Here is an 18,221-nt window from a genome sequence, read left to right as displayed (position 1 = left end):
TAAATTTAAGGTAAGACTCACATGTGGCGTCAAATCGCTTGCCTACAGTACGAACCAAATGTCGTACCCCCGCAGTGTATCATGGATGCTGCATATCGTGGGTGCTGTGTATCATGGATGCTGCATATCGTGGATGCAGTGTATCATGGATGCTGCATATCGTGGATGCAGAGTATATCATGTGTTGTGGTAGTTAATTGATGCTGTTATAATTGGGTGAGACTTTAGGATTTTGTTGCGTGAAGAGGTTGCTACCTTTAGTTAGGTAGAAAAATTTCGGGCCAAAATCCAGGCCAAATTCCGGGCCAAAAGTGTTGATGCGGTGCTCATGGCTGTTACAGACTTATAGAAATTAAACTAATATTTTCTATTTGCTCCTATGAGAAACGACACAATATGTGTTCATTTCTTAGAAAGATAATAAATCTAACATCATTGCAAGTGATTTTCATAATTTTGAGGATGAAAGTTTGGACAATGGCCCATCAGACATCTTAAAAAATGAAGAAATTAATTGTTCCAAACTGAATTGATGAAAATTCTTTCAACAAAGCAGTCACCGATATTATTGACGATAATACCCAGCAGATATCCCCATCTATACCTAAATTCGAAATTCCCTGTGCAGCAGGACGTTACGACTATCATTACGACTACCATTCAGAACAAATATGTACATCTAAAATGATGTTGTCACCGCTAAAAAGCGAACACCACCTTTGATTTCGTCTTCAAAGAAAAACAATCATGTTACTCCGTTCTTGTGCCTTCTGATGCTGGGGAGGCAAGGAGGAGTCATCTCTTTACCAAACTCAAAGGGAAGAGCCCGGTACTGCATTGAGAAATGGTTTGATGATGAAAAGGGCAGGGTGGTCCAGTGGTTACAGTTCAGAACCAAGATTGGAGCAGAGAGGCGCGGGTTCGATCCCAGCTCTGTGCGCCAGTTTCTTGGCAGAATCGGCGAGGAGGCCGGGCGGTTAAGCATGGCATTATTGAAGAAGAGAGTTGCGCGTTCGAGACCGCAAAATGCTGTGAATGTTTTGCGATGTTAAGAATTGGCGACAGGCCTACGGCCTAATATACGCTGAAACCGCCATTACTATTATTATAAATTGCAGCGCATTCCACAATGCAGAGCGTCATATGCGTCAGACAGAAAACGTTCATCACTTTCAACTTTCACATCAGTGTATAAAAAATTTGTGTTAATTCTTCTTCACCAGCTCTCAAACTTCTCATAAAAAAAAGACTTCGTGTAAAGATAAGGACATGGATCTGCAATGCGTGAGATGATGAGGACATGGATCTGCAATGCGTGAGATGAGGAGGACATGGATCTGCAATGCGTGAGATGATGAGGACATGGATCTCCAATGCGTGAGATGATGAGGACATGGATCTGCAATGCGTGAGATGAGGAGAGCATGGATCTCCAATGCGTGAGATGATGAGGACATGGATCTCCAATGCGTGAGATGATGAGGACATGGATCTCCAATGCGTGAGATGATGAGGAAGACTCACCCGCTTGACGCTTGAAGACTCACCCTTTAATCGACGAACAGAATCAATGCTTCCTAAAATTTAGTATGTTCTCTGAAAATTTGAAAATCAACGAAATAATGGTCAGATCCTACAGACCTCGGCATTTGAATGATGGATTGGAATTTCCTTATGTGTAGAATCTGGATACATGGTGCGGTATTTCGTATACCTCTACCTATATACCTTTATAGGTATATACCTATACAAATCATTAATACACTGTATTGCATTTTTTACGGTATACCTCTACCTATATACCTTTTATAGATATATACCTATACCTATATAAATCATTGATCAAAAAATAGTATTTGACACCAAGAAATCCGGTGCTGACTACATTCAATATGCAGAAAATGGTGAAGCAGGGAAATGTTTTGTGTGCAGGAGAACTGCAAGAAAAAAATGCATGACGTGCAGTGTTGGTAAGCACATGGAATATATTTAAGAAATTCATGTAAAGTAGATGATGACATGTGCCATGGTCCGCAAATAAATTGAAAAACAAACAATTAAATAAATAATTTTTGAAAGCATAATAGATGATTAATCGGAAATTTGTGTTCTTCTTACTCGCATTATGCTGTAGGATGAAAATAAATTACAAAATTGCTCGTTGGCTACCGACTTCCTTTACATGCTCGATAGATAACCTAATGATAATATAGCGGTTTCAGCGTTTATTAGGCCGTAGGCCTGTCGCTGATTCTTAACATCGCAGAACATTTACAACTTGTTGCGGTCTCGAAAACGCAACTCACTGCTCCAATTCTGCTGTGCATAACCGCCCGCGGCCTCCTCGCCGGCACAAAGACTGAAATGACTAATGAGGTTGTTGCGGTTACAAGATCGAGGGGAAATAAAGACTAGAGTCTGCAGTACACCTGGAGCCACAGCGTTGTCGTGCTCACAGTGTCTCACAGAGTGTGCGCTTGCATAATGTTGAGACTTAATCTTTCTCCTCATTCACACAGCGTTTCTCAGCTCGCATTTGTTTACACCTTTTCTCTCTTTTGCATTAGTCGCCCTTGAGCCCCAGCTAATATTCATAAATTTTAATACATTCTGATTTCACGTTCAAACTAAACAGAGGTACACCAAAAGAAACGATGTTTTAGGGATAATTTTCGGTTGAAGCAAATAAACGGGATATATTTTCATCGCTTTTAAATTAAATCGTCGTACATGGGACAGCATACATCTTAATTTTTTAAAACAAGAACGGAATAAAAAGGAGACATCTGCATCATGATGAAGGTAAAGTGACTGTAAGAATTTTTTTCGCATACAAAAAGTTGTAGGAAATGAGGGTAGTTGTGTTAAAACATTCAAACTGCAGTGATTGTGACTATGGGAGAATATAATCTATTTGCTACAAAACAAGGCAGTGATCACTTTATTAAGTTCACTCACTCACACAAATATTATATTTTCCATCCATGTCCTTTTTTTCATGTTCACCGTATGGTCATATTTTAAGGGTAACAATATATGTTAGAGCATGCGAAGCATCACTGCTTTTTTCGTGGTTAAAACACGTTATCAAAAATGAGCTACCGAATGCGAACTAAAATTAACTTCCTCTGTTCCAATCGCGCATAAATTAAATATTTCTCAAGTTTTAATGGACGGAGTGCGTTCTTGAGTAGAGTCGACGGTTATTATAGCCAAATAAGCTGACAAACGATAATAATAGTTAAACAGTACATACTTACAATTGAGAATTTCAAACAATTAGTTGTAACGTGCGAGAGTTTAATCGACTTATGAAATTCAGGCAATGATTTTCAACGGTTTAAATTATTTGAACTATTATGAAATTTAACAACAATCTAAACTAAACAATAAAAACGTTTGCTATCTAAAAGGAAACTTACATCTTATTAGACACTAACTCGGAGACTAAAATCCTGACTAATATTAAACCTACCACTAGAATGTGAAGAGTTCATAGAGCTTACTAACTGGACTATGGAATCATTAGGTCTGCAAATTGAATAGTTATATTAATAACGGTTACAGCTTTGAGCAGGCCGTTAGGCCTGTCGCCGGTTCAAAGCATCACATTCACAGCTTGTTGCGGCCTCGAACACGCAACTCACTGCTGAACACTGCAAATTGTGCAATGTTACTTATGAGCTAACTTTGTAATAGACATCTTTTGAAAAGTTCAATGTACACACGATGAAACAAAAAAGGTTAATACACGTGGACAAGAGGCACTCATATTAGCAGAATATTGACTTTCTCTTCCCCACAGTACAAGTACACAACTCGTTTATGAATTTCTCGATATTGTATTGTCAAGCTGCTTCGAAGAACAAAAATTTTCGTATATAATAAATAGATTATTGAACTTCCTATAATTATTAAAATACTAATCCGTAACTAACGTAGGGATTTTTAGTTTTACTGTTTTTCCAGCGCATGTAAATTCCCTAAAACGTTCTAGAAATAAACTTAGCTTTATTAAAAGCACAAATCCTTCCAGCGACGGTTAAAACCATACAAATAATTCGTAACCTTAGTAAATTTTCGTTTTATGAAGCGTTCAAGCTCGTCATCATACATAGGTGTTCAGATGACACATTTCTTGAGAGTAAACAGATACTAGCAATTCACACCAGCTGTCGAGGAACGTTATGAAGGGTTAAACATGAAATGCATAAATAAACCAAAATTATTTTAAAACAATGTCATGGCTGATGACGACTTCTTCAAAAAATCAAAAATAAACTCGTACCGCATTAGTGTTAACGTTTCAGTTTGTACAAGATTGTTTTTATGTTATGAAACATTCACGTGGTTTACTGAGTTCAGGAATTAAATCGACTAAGCTGTGAAGTTTGGCCAGATTTATTAGAGCGCTTCAGACGGTGGTCATGCCGCTCTATACTGGGTCTTCAACATGGGAATGGGAGAGCTAGTTACGTTCAAACTTTAAAAGCAGACGAGAATTGAAGTTTTCATCGAAATATTGTAGTGAAAAATAATTCAATAACAGACTTTGTCTGCTAAGTGACGAAAATAAAGTTCGCTCGAAAAATACGCCCACTATTTTGGTCCCTTTAAAACTACTGATAACATGTCCATTTGATCACTAAACCAAACCATTGAACAACTCGGTTCAAACTATGTATTTCTAGGGAGTTGATTTGATGAACAACCGATCGAATCACTCGTTTATAAAGAGGAAAAAACTCAAATCAAATACAAAAAACAACTTGAATTGCAGAAAATCAACAAAACTCAGGAGCTTCAAGCTAGACGGAGTTCAAGACCTGCCCTAGGGTCACGATTTTGTCTGAACCGATGAACGTTAAGTAAGTAGAGCTGATGACACGTGGTGAGTGACTGTGGTAGTGAAAATGTGCTCCTTTCAAAATAAAATGAAGCTATTTATTCGGTCATTCTTCAATATAGAATATAAATTATATAACAGAATTATAATCATATATTATATTATTATATAAAAGGCCATTCTTCGTACAGAAAAGCGTCAGAACATCAATTAGAACGACTACAGACGAAGGACGGCAGTGAAATTCCAACAACGTTGCATTAATTGAGACGTACATAAACCAATTATTATTACAGGCTTATTTCATGCAGTTTCGCTGAGAAAGCAATAGAATAAATGAATTTGCTAAAACACAAATCCATTCCATAATGTCATTAGAACCTTAGTCTTGACATACATCAACTCGGGTGATTGATTCTAGACCTCTTCCAGTGAAGGTATTTTAAAATTTTTAAATGTCTCCCATCTAACGTGCGCTGCAATTCTTTTGCTCAGCATAAAATAAAATTTTTTCTTCAAAAAATTCCGGCACGCGCACAATTGACTTAATTTAAAAACGCTTCAAACAAACAGAAGAATAGGACCATGATGTCTGTCCACTCGTGAACCTGAAATACAGTCAGCTGCGGGCGCCCGGAACATCATCGAGCAGCGCAGGAATCGGCGTTCGCTCCACGACAAACCAACATTTTTCGGCAACTTACAAAATGCGAAACTTAGTTAAACTGAATCGATTAAAATAATATTTGTACGGGACCAAGAACTGAGCGCAGTCTAGGAGTAACAATATTGTCAAGTCTAAAATATTTTTGAAAGTTTCTATAAAGATGAAAACCTGTTTACCGCGTTCGCGAGGCAATAAATGTTTAAATGTCAAAGAAAAAAACTCCCTACCCAGTATTTTGAAATGCCAAAATTGGCGAATGTTGTAGAGAATGGAGGTAATTCTTATACGTTGAAAAGTTGCTCTTTCGAACGCTCGGAATAGAGCGTTGGTAGAGTAAAATCAATTTCGTTTAGTCATACACACTATCATAAAGTTAGAAGCATTGACGTATTACAAACTAAATTTTTCGATCGATCGCAGAATAGCATTTGTAGTGCCAAATTCATTTAAATCATTACAAATTTATTCATTTGAGAATATTACAATTATACATAGATTCATTGTGAAAATCGTATTCTTTGGTAACAAGAAAATGTTTTATTTTAGCCCATGAGTGAGTAAATGCAAGTTTGCCTACCGTAACGATCCCTGCGTTTCTTTCATTTAATTTGACTTGCCATTAACGAGCAAGACTACAATTTTACGTCTTAGTTCCATGAGATATTTGTATGGGGGCAAAATGTTCTCAGTAATGGTGGATTAATCGCGCTTGGAACTGTTTTAAGTAGAAGCTTCTAAGAATTTGTGGAATTTATGAAATCAATCAACGACTCGATGTATACAAACAAGATATGCCACATCTTGAATTTAGAATATTTCACCAAAGTGAGGCGATCAGTGATCAGCCTTCTTGATAACAGCAGGTCGATCATCAGACGAGCTCGCCATCAGAGGAACTTCTTCAGGAGGTCTCGCGTCTGCGTCCTCAGACGCGCCGCCCTGCACGGTGTCTCTGGCAGGAGCGTCAACTGGAAGAGACGCCTGGGCGGGACGGTCTGCCGATTAAAAATCCTCATTAAAATTTATATATGTAAAAATCTTCCATGTTACTCCTAATCTCTACACTAGATAGTTCCAACAAGACTTAAAATATTACTCTTAACTCTGCAGTGATCTCTCGCTAAAATTGACTAAATTGGCCACCTTTTCGTTCAGTTTCGTTACGGTCAATTTTCGAGGGCGTAGATTACTTATGCATACACGCGACACTGTAGGGTTAATCTCAACAATAAATAGTTACGACATATTTGTGCATGTATGTTCATTAGATTACGATCCTTATGATTGAAGTTAATATGGCCAAGTGTATCGCATTACAACTTCAACAACTGGACAAGTTATTCGGCTATTGATAAGTTTAAAAGAACTTCGGAGCCTCTTTTACATTGGAGTTAAATTTAACACACTATGTTATGACGGTTCAAATGCGGATGAGTAGTCACTCGGATCCCGACTTACTCCATTGGGAATGAATGGCATGTAATAGAAATAGTAGTCAATTTATTTTAATATTAAATACTTTATTAACCGACCGATACGTCGATATTTAAGTTTTAATTGAAACAGTAGTCCAATTCTACTTGTTTTCACCCGTAAGCACAGCAATTGGCATTAGTTTAGACATGATTGATCTTGGGATAGTAAGGTTCAAAGGCAGTGAAACATTAAAAAAATGTACAAAAAGTGTCTGGCAGCTTTCACTGGAACCGAGCCTTTTCATCACACTGTTCGGTGTGATGAGTGAGAAGTTTGAGCTCAAAAGAAGATTCTCTTTCCATCAATTGGACTGATGAAGAGTTCTCGCTTTAGGCTTCGATCAGGAACGAAAAAATACGGAAACTATAAAAACTGTGTGTATTTCATATCATTTTACTTAATCCTACACGAAGTTGGTTCTGCCTTGACACTCGCACAAATCTTGCCACGCAGCACTCACCTGGGCATCAACAAGCCAGTTGCCGGCAGAAAGATCGCCGTGCAGCGGAAGCACAAGATGATAAGCTGAAGTCAAACTTCAACCAGAATTAAGGAAGGCAAATGCAGCGTTAGCATCGGGAATAATCGTACAATTGACAGCCATATAAGGAACTTGCGGAGTCAAATCATTATATTTTTTATTAGTATCAACTTGCAGAGCATTTAGGATAAGAAAGCCCATGGTTGAACTATATATAAGGTTGACCCACGAGAATTTCCGTCTTTCAGTTCAGCTTTCTTGTTGCGTCACATGAGATCGAGAAACGTAAACAATCCCTTCAATCCCATGACGGATTGGTCGACTGGTTTGATCGCATTTCGGTGATTGGTTAATGCCCGTGACGTCACTGAGATCAATGACGTCACATGCGAACAAAAAGCTCCATCCGCGAAAATGAGCTTCTCATGGGTCAACCTTATACTAATTCAACCATGAGGAAGCCATAAGGTGCGAAAGCAAGTAAGGATTTCTACATGGTACTATTTTACAAGGTCCATTACCAATAGAAATACATTATTTTTTCCCAAAGCGTGAGAAGATTTTTTTCCAAAGCGAGTCCAACCGTCACACACAGAGCACATGTCACAAGCAGAAACGGATGTAAATTTTATAGATAAATTCAGAATGAGTAGTATAGAGTTGAAAACACATGATATACATTGGCAATTTCGCTCCAATAAATGAAACAGCGCTCAGTAATCAGCAAAAATTATAATAGTTGAAGATGGATTAAAGTTTCAAGATCAGTGGTTACAGAGTAGTTCCCGGCACCGGTAAGCTCACCAGCAGGGTGCGCCTGAACAAGGTACATTAAGTGAGTAATACAATAGAATGATTCGCAGCAAACGTGTTCACTTCCCTCATACCATTTTGGTTGTAATTAGCTATCAGAAATTATAATTAGACTCGTTATCAAAGCTGCGTACTAGTTATGTATAATATGCATTGGAGTATTTACATGAAACAGGATTAGACATCCCGCGCAAAATACAATTCACATAAGCAGTTGAATATATACAACTTTCATTGAAGATTTGAATTGAATTTACATGAAATTAAACTTTGAAAATACGTTTGTTGTATGAAACGTGAAAGGTACAATTTACTTCACATATTGAGAAAAATCAAATTGATCAAAACAGGTGCTGATCGATCCGAATGTTCCTCTCTCAGAGCATCATGTCTAAATTATGGTAAACCGCTGAGCAGCCATCAATGCTTCGTTAGACACTAACAGATGCTTTTTCAAATATCTTGAGTCAGATTTAGAATTTTTGTGGTTGGTTTGTAAAAATACCTGAACTATTTCCCTTCTTGTTGCCTTTGCTAGTTTGGCTATTGTGCGTAGCAATGGGCGACAAATTGAGCGAAATGTTTCTCTTATAATGTTCCAATTGCAAGTTTTTCCACTTTATTTTATTTAGTATAAAGCGTGTTAAATTTGGATCAATTTGACCAACATATTCAGGTGGCGCCGAACTGCTGAAATATTAAAAAAAATAAATGTGATCTTCTGATGATATTCTTAAATATTACCCGTGTCTACATCGAGTTGAACTATTGCCTAATGATTACTTTAATACCTCCTAAAGCAAAAATACCTCGCAGAAGGTCGGGGATAGAAAAGCAAAGATTTCATTTTTCGATTCGTTTACTTGAAAAATAGAAGTTCGGTCTGGCAGCAGCCACAGTTGCAGCTACCCTGTCACTGAGCGCAACAGAATACAATTAGCCAAACTAGGCTCAGGTCTACTAATACGCGCTTGTAACCAAAACTACTAACCTCAGAACACACTGTCGTCACTGATTCACGTCAGTATTTGAAATAGTTTGCAAGTATGTCACGTGAACCTCAAAAGAATCTTTGACCACATTGAGACGGGAATCTTTGAGCATATTGAGACGGGAAGACGAATCGACAATTGTACTTGGCAGCAGCCGAGTCTCCGATGGCTGCTTCAGCTACTTAACGGCTCATCACTACTTAAAACATGATATGGCTAATTAATCAGCAATGCACGATATTACATGACATTTCAGCAAAGTATGCGCGTTATACACGATTGTCTACATAAATCTGCAGGGTGAATGCGCATTATTGTACAGTTCAGCCTACATTAAGAAATGTAAAAAATTTACTTATACAATAAAGGTATGCTACATGTGAAAAATACTGTTAACCGGCAAAACATTTTAAAAATTCACTCAAATATGGAAAATTGGAAGCCACCAAAATCCGATGCATTAAAAATGACAAGTTCAGAAGGTTTTCGCAAAGAGGTAAAATTGTACGTTTGACAAGAAGCATTGACAAGAAGCAAACAGGCCACGAATTTAGAAAATTAGCGTGTGCGTCGATCACTACAGCTCACACTGATGACAGCGGACATCTTTTAGAATCGCTAATCAAGTTAAACATTGTTGTTTGTGAGTGGATGACTGACACACGACTTTGCACGACCAGGGGACAATACGAAGCGAATGTTGAGAGACAAAATCTGAGAAATTTGTGTCAAATGCTGCCACTATCGGGTACCATCCACACTCAGCAGACCACAGTTCAGTGGATTTATACACACAACACGAACAATACACAACACGAATCGATACAAGAATCATGGAATAAGTGGCGGTACAAATCGTCCTCGCAACAAGTGACATCAACAATGTGTTCTTATAATACACGTTAAACGGGCAGGGTACTAATAATAATAGAGGTACTATCACTGGAAGTAGATGCATGTCAGGTTAGATGAAGTCATTTCTCTCAAAATATTATTAATATTTCACATGTAGAAAAACATTTGGAATTTACCAAACATTTCAAGAAACGAAGGTATTAGCATGTACTGCGTCCGCGCTACCTGCATTACCGTTCAACTCCATCTCACCGCAGTGCACGCCACCAGAGAGAAGTTCGAAATTTCTCGCGAATAATAATACAAAAATAGTGATGCACACCAAGACTTGGTAGCAATAGCATAACTAGTATTTATATTGATAATGTAATGCTTAGTCCCACTTTGATTATAATAAAGGCAAGACATGGTGGCCGGCACCTCGAAGTTCTGCCATTAAGTTTCAGCGTGCAGGGCTCGTACTCGTTATGATCGTTTTACAGTTCACTTATAACTAGCTACTGCGCTTAAATTACTTCAATTATGATACAATGATATAGTGGTGACTATATGAAGGCAATAAGCATATATTGAGTTAATATATAAAATATTACACTTTATACTGCTACGTATAATGAGCTTTTCATGAAAGATCGGACGGGAGAGCTAAAAAAATTTTGTTCCCTTGAATGTGCCTTTAACCGATTTAGGTTTGGTGCATATACGAGCAGCTATTGAAACAGTGAAGCAGTGTCAATCATGATTAATAAAAATATAGAATACATGAGGCTTAATCGATAATATAACATACATTCATAGCAGTTCATTGCAGCATACCGGTATACAAGTTTCTGAAGTGTTCGCTTTACCAACACAAGGGATCCGCTCTTGTACACGTCAGTAGTAAAGCAATGGCACAATAGGTGCGTACAAACATCAAGCCATAACAATTATCCGCAAATCAAAATCACACCTCTGAATATATTGGAAGTTTACTAAAAAGCAGTTATGCACAAACAGGACTTTGGAACACTAATTCATAGACGGCTGGACATATTTATCCTCGAGGATATACGAGTGGATAAAATACATAAAGAACTACTACACACTATCGAATTACGAGGTGTGATAATACAGAAGGCTTCACAGTTATCTAAAAATGCAAATTACCTTGTGACGATTGCTTGGGATTACCGGGTTATTTGCAATTCTTTTATTCCTTGTACGATCAACGTATAGGAACATTTTAAAAATATTATTTGCATTTGGTCTAAAAATCTAGGTGTATGAAATACAAGGCAATAGAATTTTCTTTAAAAACATCAGATTTTGAGATGCAACAGATAATAAAATATAAAGGTATAATTTATAATGCTTCACTACTCGCCAACACTTCACTTCATACGAATAACGTACTATAGACTGGAACATTTTATTGTACTCTTACAAGTCAATCGGGTTATTTCTTACCGTCAGTTGGCCAGTTCTGTAGGGCATTGATTGCGTCCTACAAATAACCAACTGGAATCTTTACCACTACGAGATGACCTCAACTTTTCAAGCCCTCCACCACTAATTGCAATAGTTTAACCAGCCCTTCATTAAGAAAACGCTTTACTACGAATAGGCACAGCCATTGAATATAGGCACACACAAAAGGCCTCGCTAAGAAAAGGAGACACATTCATCAAGGATCTTCTTCAAGAAGTTGGCAGTTATTTAGGGAAAAATCACGTGTGATTGGAAGAAGAAATGTTCAAAATTTTGTGGATAAGTTTTGTCGATCTTAGTTCATGGACTACTAAATAAATATATAACATAACTGTAGACGAGTCACATTTATTCACATTTGATTAAATTTTCAAACACGCCGAATTATTGTCTTATTAAAACGTATGCTCGTCGGAGAAAGAAATGAACATTTTATTTAAATCAAGAAGAAATCAGAACAAAGAGATATATTATAATAGTAGAATAAGTATTAATAATGATTTAGCAGCTTATTTCTAGTTTGGCAACATGACTGGCACACGGAAACATAAAATCGATCATAAAATTACATTGACTTGAGCCATGGGAAGAAAATTATCCCTGTTGTTGTCTCACGGAAGAATTGAATTTCACGACCAATATTATCCAACATTCGGCTCGTTCACTTGAAAAACTGAACGATGTTGAAGCAATACTATGATAACCACGACTCAACCAGAACGCGGTTGAGAATGTTGCTCGAGTTGGTGGTAATGTTGGCAATGAATTCATCAGTTGAATCATATCAGAAGAACCAAAAGCGGCAAACGATTGACAATTTTTTTTACAAGAAAACTTTTCTGGTATTCTATTGTATGAAATTTATGTCATTGTAAATTTACAAATAAATTTTAGTTCTTCTGATTTGTTGAGAAGCACGAGACTGGATATGAAAAGCACCACTATAATTATTACCAAATAGAATGCTGTATAAATTACATGACTACACCAAAATTAATCTTTGAGGTAATGCATTGCAAGGCTTGCACCGACACACGCAAGCCACTGCCTCATTAATAGAAATTTCGATAAGAAAATTTAAACTGTGATAGGCCTTGGGTGTCTTTGGATTAGTAATGATAAAAGCACTTAAAGCTTCCAAGTTTGAGCTTGAAAATAAAACAGAATATAAGCAATGGTGGAACATTGGTGACGGAGATATCAATACAAGATACTCGATAAAAATAACATGTAGTGAAGTGGAAACGCACATGTCCTCTACGGCAGGACGAGAAATATTCGATGAAGATTATGAACTGTGCTGTACTTATTACATCACTGTTCATTTTAGGTAGCAGATCCGCATAGTTCATAAAAGCTATCCAGCGTTACAGACGAGTTGCGGTAGAAACATTGATGCGGAGGGAGCTTAATGAGCTCGCATCACTGAGACTGGAGGAAGAGCTTGCAACACCTGCAAGAAGGACATACTCTGTGTAAGACAAGGCGTTAAATCATTGCATGCTCATCTGTAGTCACTTAAAGCCGTCAGTGTGTTTACATTTTTAGCTTATGAAAGATGTTACCTATAGCCATGACTCGTCACTTCATTACAGCTGCGGTATCTTACTCTGCCAGTGACTCAGAGCAGAGTACGAGACTACATATTAACGACTCGTTAAAAAGTAAAGATATTTTGTGAAACTGTTATTTTATTGGCTCATCGTAATCCACTTGTCTCACTTATGCGAGTCACAAGTGACTCGAAAAATAATGTTGATTTTTTACAAGCCGTTGACTCATTGAAGTGCGTTATCTTGAACCCTTCCTTTTTCAAAATGAACGTCGCTGTACTGAATGCCATGATTTCAACAGCTCTCCAATAGTTCAACTCGATACTGGACACGGTTTTTTCGTAGGGCTTCAGTCAATTATCAGTGGCTGATGACTTGAGACCAGCTCGGCAAGTCAGATCCAAGCGTCAAAATTTTTAACTTACCCCAGTTTCCACGATCATTTATCTTTAGCCAAAATTTAGATGTCCAATAAGGTTTCGTTGCAATATTTTCTCACTGCCATGTCACATCCAGAAAGTGTTTGGTAGTAGCTCAATACTAAGTTCCCTTTATATTCATGATATTTTTGAACACTGAGCATGATCAATTAAATAAGTAATATAATAAGAAAATACTTATTTTTATCGTCATTTCAGTTTGTTAATTTTGTGAGAGTTTAGTTTTTAAAGAATTTTAGACTAAATAAGTTCCAGTTTTTCATGCAATTCGTCGTAAATTTATCAACGTTCATCAAGTAGAGCTATTCAATTTTAACATCTCCTACACTCCTAATCTTAATGTATCTTCACTCCTGATTTTGATGCAATCGTACTGCAAACATATCCTCAGTGTTAATGAGCTCCGGTTAATGCGATATTACAAAACTGTATTTTTCAGACTATTTCCTCAGTAATAATTTTTAGGGCCAAATCTAGATTGCATCTAGCCAAGAAGAGAACATAAAATACACAAAAATTCCACAACAGAAAGCAACCTCGCTATTCGTCCAGTTTAGCCAGTTAAGTAGACGAGCCCAACAGACCTCTCTCTGTTGAGTGTGGGCAACAGGCCCATTTAGGGAGCGTGTGCAACAGGCCCATTTAGGGAGCGTGTGCAACAGGCCCATTTAGGGAGCGTGGGCAACAGGCCCATTTAGGGAGCNGTTTTCACTGTGAACACTTACATTATTATCCTATGTTCATTCTTGTGGCAGGTTGGAGCAGGTTGCCCGCGCGGGCAAACCTGCTTCCACTGTGTGCGTACCCTAACACGTCCATGCGACTGGCGACAACATTTCTTCTCGCTTCGAGTCACCGACATGTGGAACAGCCTCCCTGATAGCATCGTTGACGCTCCGAGTATGAACGCCTTCAAGAACAGACTAGACGAAGCTATGGAGTAGCATATGTTCAGTATTAAAATGCCTAGCAAATTACGGACCAGGCAATAAGTCCAGCAGCTATCTCAATCAATCGTCAGTTATGGAAAGATCGGGTCCAAAGGCCGGATCCCTTGTGAATCAAGTCACAAATAATTCAAAAATCGGCAACAGGCCATGGGCATATTTCTTCAGTGCCGACACTTCTATTCTATACACGCAAGCTAGAGCCGCGGGGTGGGAGAGATGAAACTAAAAAATAAATATGATCCGCCAATCGAAATTACGTCGTTCAAAATAATCTTATCAATGTTGTTAGTGAAATATAGGGATTAATATTTTTAATTTATTTTTAGTTTTCAGTTTCGATATGCGGAAGTTAGATTTATAAGTTCCATCCGCTTTAGTGAGTCCCGCATTTGAACCCACAGTGTTAAGGTGCGTTTCAACTTGGTTATTTGTTTGTTCCCTGCGTTTTTCATTTGGTGGCTATTTCGATGTGTTATTCATTTCGTAATATTCTATATAGTTGGATTATTTTATTCGTAAGAAGTGTTTATTCATTCATAACGTAAGAGTTTGACGCACCTGAGCGACCCCAGCAACGTGAACAGAACTCAAGAATGTCGTCCAGAGACAGATCCGCTTCCAGCACAAGCCATGTCTGCAAGTCGACTGCTTATTCAGCCAATAGTTTACAAGCCGTACCACATGCGCATATAATGAGGAAATAAACAACGGCATGGCGCTAACTCCAGCGATCATACATCTTTTCATTGGATCTAATCTCCTTTTCGTTAGAGTTTTTTTCAAACTTGTGCTTCTTAATCTTCGATGAGCCAGGACTTGCTAATGCGTCGCTTGTGTATTGACATGCAAGTAGGACGATACAATGTAACGAGTTTTGCCAGCATTACTGGCGGCTAGATGCAATCAACGGTTCCCAGAAGTGCGGTCCGACACAAAATTTAGGGATCACTGCTACTCTCAGTCCAGTCTTTATCAGTAACAATCGGCACTGAGCTCTGCAAGATCACTAAATGCAATTCTTAAAAAAATATATACTAAAAAACTCAAATTTTCGTCTTGATTCATCAACTCGGTTAACGTCTTTAAACATGTGAGGAAACCCGTCGTACATTGTTGCCGAGCTGTGATTAAATTGTGGCTTCATAATCGGGAGCTTGGCAGTAGATGGTGGGAAAAATTAATACAAGTTTCAAGTCAATCACAAAAAAAGACGAAAGTAATGGAAACAAAACCAGCACATTTTTTCGAAAGACATGAAATCAGTTCGAGATGGAAAGAGATCATGAACAGGGTTAAAATATTCACACAGCTAATATTTAGATTAAGCATATGAAATTTCGTAAAGCAAAAACAACCAAGCAGATACGCAAATAAGTAACAAAGCGGAAAACGTTTTGGTGATGTATACACCATTAACGACGGATCAAAACTAATGAGGACGTCTTATTTACTGCTAAATGTACGCCGAATTTAAGTCGTAAATATGTCGGCCATTTCTATAAATGCTTGAAAGTAGAATGTCGCATATATGACCGGCATTTTGCGTATACGCACATAATTTCTAAAATTAACTGCATGCACGTAGAAAATGAATGTGGCAGGGGAAAAAATTGAACGCTCGAGATACATAAATCGAATATTTTGTGAAGCAGAAAATGAATGCTGGGTAAGAAATTTTAAAAATTATCAGCTTGAATGTCAAAAAAAAAAGTCGTGGAGAAAGCTATACAAACGCGTCAGAACACCCCAATCACAATTTGTAAAACAAAACTCTCAGGTGCCACCAAACCTTCTTTAGGCCATGGAGCAGGTAGGAATAGCTGTCCTAAAATTCAATGAAGTTCTTGCACTCAATATAAGTTTTAATGGATTTGTCCTGAAATATCTGACCATTCCATCAAATCTCGAGATGATGACGAACTTCCTAAACGATCGTCATAACTATAGAATTGTAACAATTTTGAGCCTGAATTAAGAAAAAAATTCCTTCATTATTTAAGGCACTGTGTGAATTTAGCAGAATATATAAAGAAATAAAATGAGCATAAGCACTAAACAGAACAGGAAATTCAAGACGTTATTACCGCAGCAATATGGTTTACAAGACGTTCGAGGTGATGGCGTTTGCATAGGAGCTGACAATTACGTCGACCGAGTCCAACAGTTGATCATCAATATCTTAATTGAATTTTATGACTAGCACCTCATAGGGAGAACAATATAGCAGATACCGCGAGAGAAAAGAAAGCATAACAAACACATCACGCGCTGGCACCAAAACCACCTTCTGAAAGTGAGCATAATAAAACGAGAGCATCCTCAAGCTAGAGGAGGTTCGGGACAGGCGCAAAACTGACCGAGGAAAAGCGAAGGCCTCCTCCTTATAACCTTACGTTTGGGGGAACTCGTCGTCCGCTTGGGGAGTAATGGAAGTAATGCCGTGGACCGCATGCTGCCGTAGCCCCGCGGCCTACAGGGCGCTACGAACGAGAATGAGAGCGATCGAACGAATAAGATGTTCAATAGTGCACCTGCCGAAAACATCCCCAAATACAGCAGCTCCCTTGTTTTGTTTGTATGTTTGTATCAGCGTTGGCAAATCGCAAATCTACGGTGCTACAGGGAAACTTCACCGGTAATAAATAAACTTGTGATACTCCTTGAAGAAATTAGTGGCATTTTTACAGAATTTTGCATGCGCTATTGATTACCGTTACCTAATCATTCTCTACTTGTAATTACGCTACGGCTAAAATTTGTCAACACTCCGACGCTCGTCGGGAGCTTAAAAAATGATCAGTATGCGACGAGCAACGGTCAGAAGGAAATAAGCTGCCTTCCACCCAGCGTAATCTGGCTTTGATGTACGCAATTGTTATCAACGTGACTCACCAAGCAACATAGGAAAAATATTTGTCAAAATTAAAGCTAACACCTACAAGTCAAACTGGAAGGGAAGTCAATCGCCTAACATCCATTAAAACGAGTATCGGGATGTCATCGGCAAATACAAGACCTGATACGTCCACTAGTTTTACGGAGACGTCCCTACCGGGGCTCAGCAGCTTCAAGTTTCAACGCCCAATAGAATAGAAGTGTCGGCACTGAAGAAATAGGCCCATGGCCTGTTGCCGATTCTTGAACTTTTCGTGACTTGATTCACAAGGGATCCGGCCTTTGGAACCCGATCTTTCCATAACTGACGATTGATTGAGATAGCTGCTGGACTTATTGCCTGCTCCGTAATTTGCTAGGCACTTTAAGACTGAACATATGCTCATGCAAAGCTTCGTCTAGTCTGTTCTTGAAGGCGTTCATACTCGGAGCGTCAACGATGCTATCAGGGAGGCTGTTCCACATGTCGGTGACTCGAAGCGAGAAGAAATGTTGTCGCATGGATGTGTTACAACGCAGTTTTTATAGTTTATAGCCGTGGCCCCTGGTGTTGGTTTTTGTTTCAAATTCTATTAAACCTATATCAAGACTAAACTCCACCCAGAGTCGTAGACAAGAAAATTTCACAAAGCGAACGTTTTGGATTAGTCGCTTATCATATTCTTCTCAGCACTCGCTATGGTAAATTTCTTTTCAGCTTATTTTCAGGGAAGAAAAAAGCGCCGGCCCGTATATTAACTGGAGACTAGGGGCAGAACGACTTCAACATAGACAGCGGTGACT

At 38.3% G+C, this 18,221-nt stretch overlaps 1 protein-coding gene across 1 annotated transcript in view; it reads right to left on the bottom strand.

Annotated features, from left to right (window-relative positions):
• Nucleotides 1–4,974: 4,974 nt before the first annotated feature.
• The window catches only part of LOC108666207 (sodium-independent sulfate anion transporter), a 31,383-nt gene continuing 18,136 nt past the window's right edge, over nt 4,975–18,221 (bottom strand). The window contains exon 14 of the mRNA XM_047882748.1: nt 4,975–6,508. Coding sequence (XP_047738704.1) covers nt 6,348–6,508 — 161 coding nt within the window. The 3' untranslated portion in view covers nt 4,975–6,347. The remainder of the gene's footprint in view (nt 6,509–18,221) is intronic.

Source organism: Hyalella azteca, unplaced genomic scaffold, assembly GCF_000764305.2.
Source record: "Hyalella azteca isolate HAZT.00-mixed unplaced genomic scaffold, Hazt_2.0.2 contig11229, whole genome shotgun sequence".
NCBI classification, from domain to species: domain Eukaryota; kingdom Metazoa; phylum Arthropoda; class Malacostraca; order Amphipoda; family Hyalellidae; genus Hyalella; species Hyalella azteca.
This window is presented reverse-complemented; position numbering and strand designations above follow the sequence as displayed.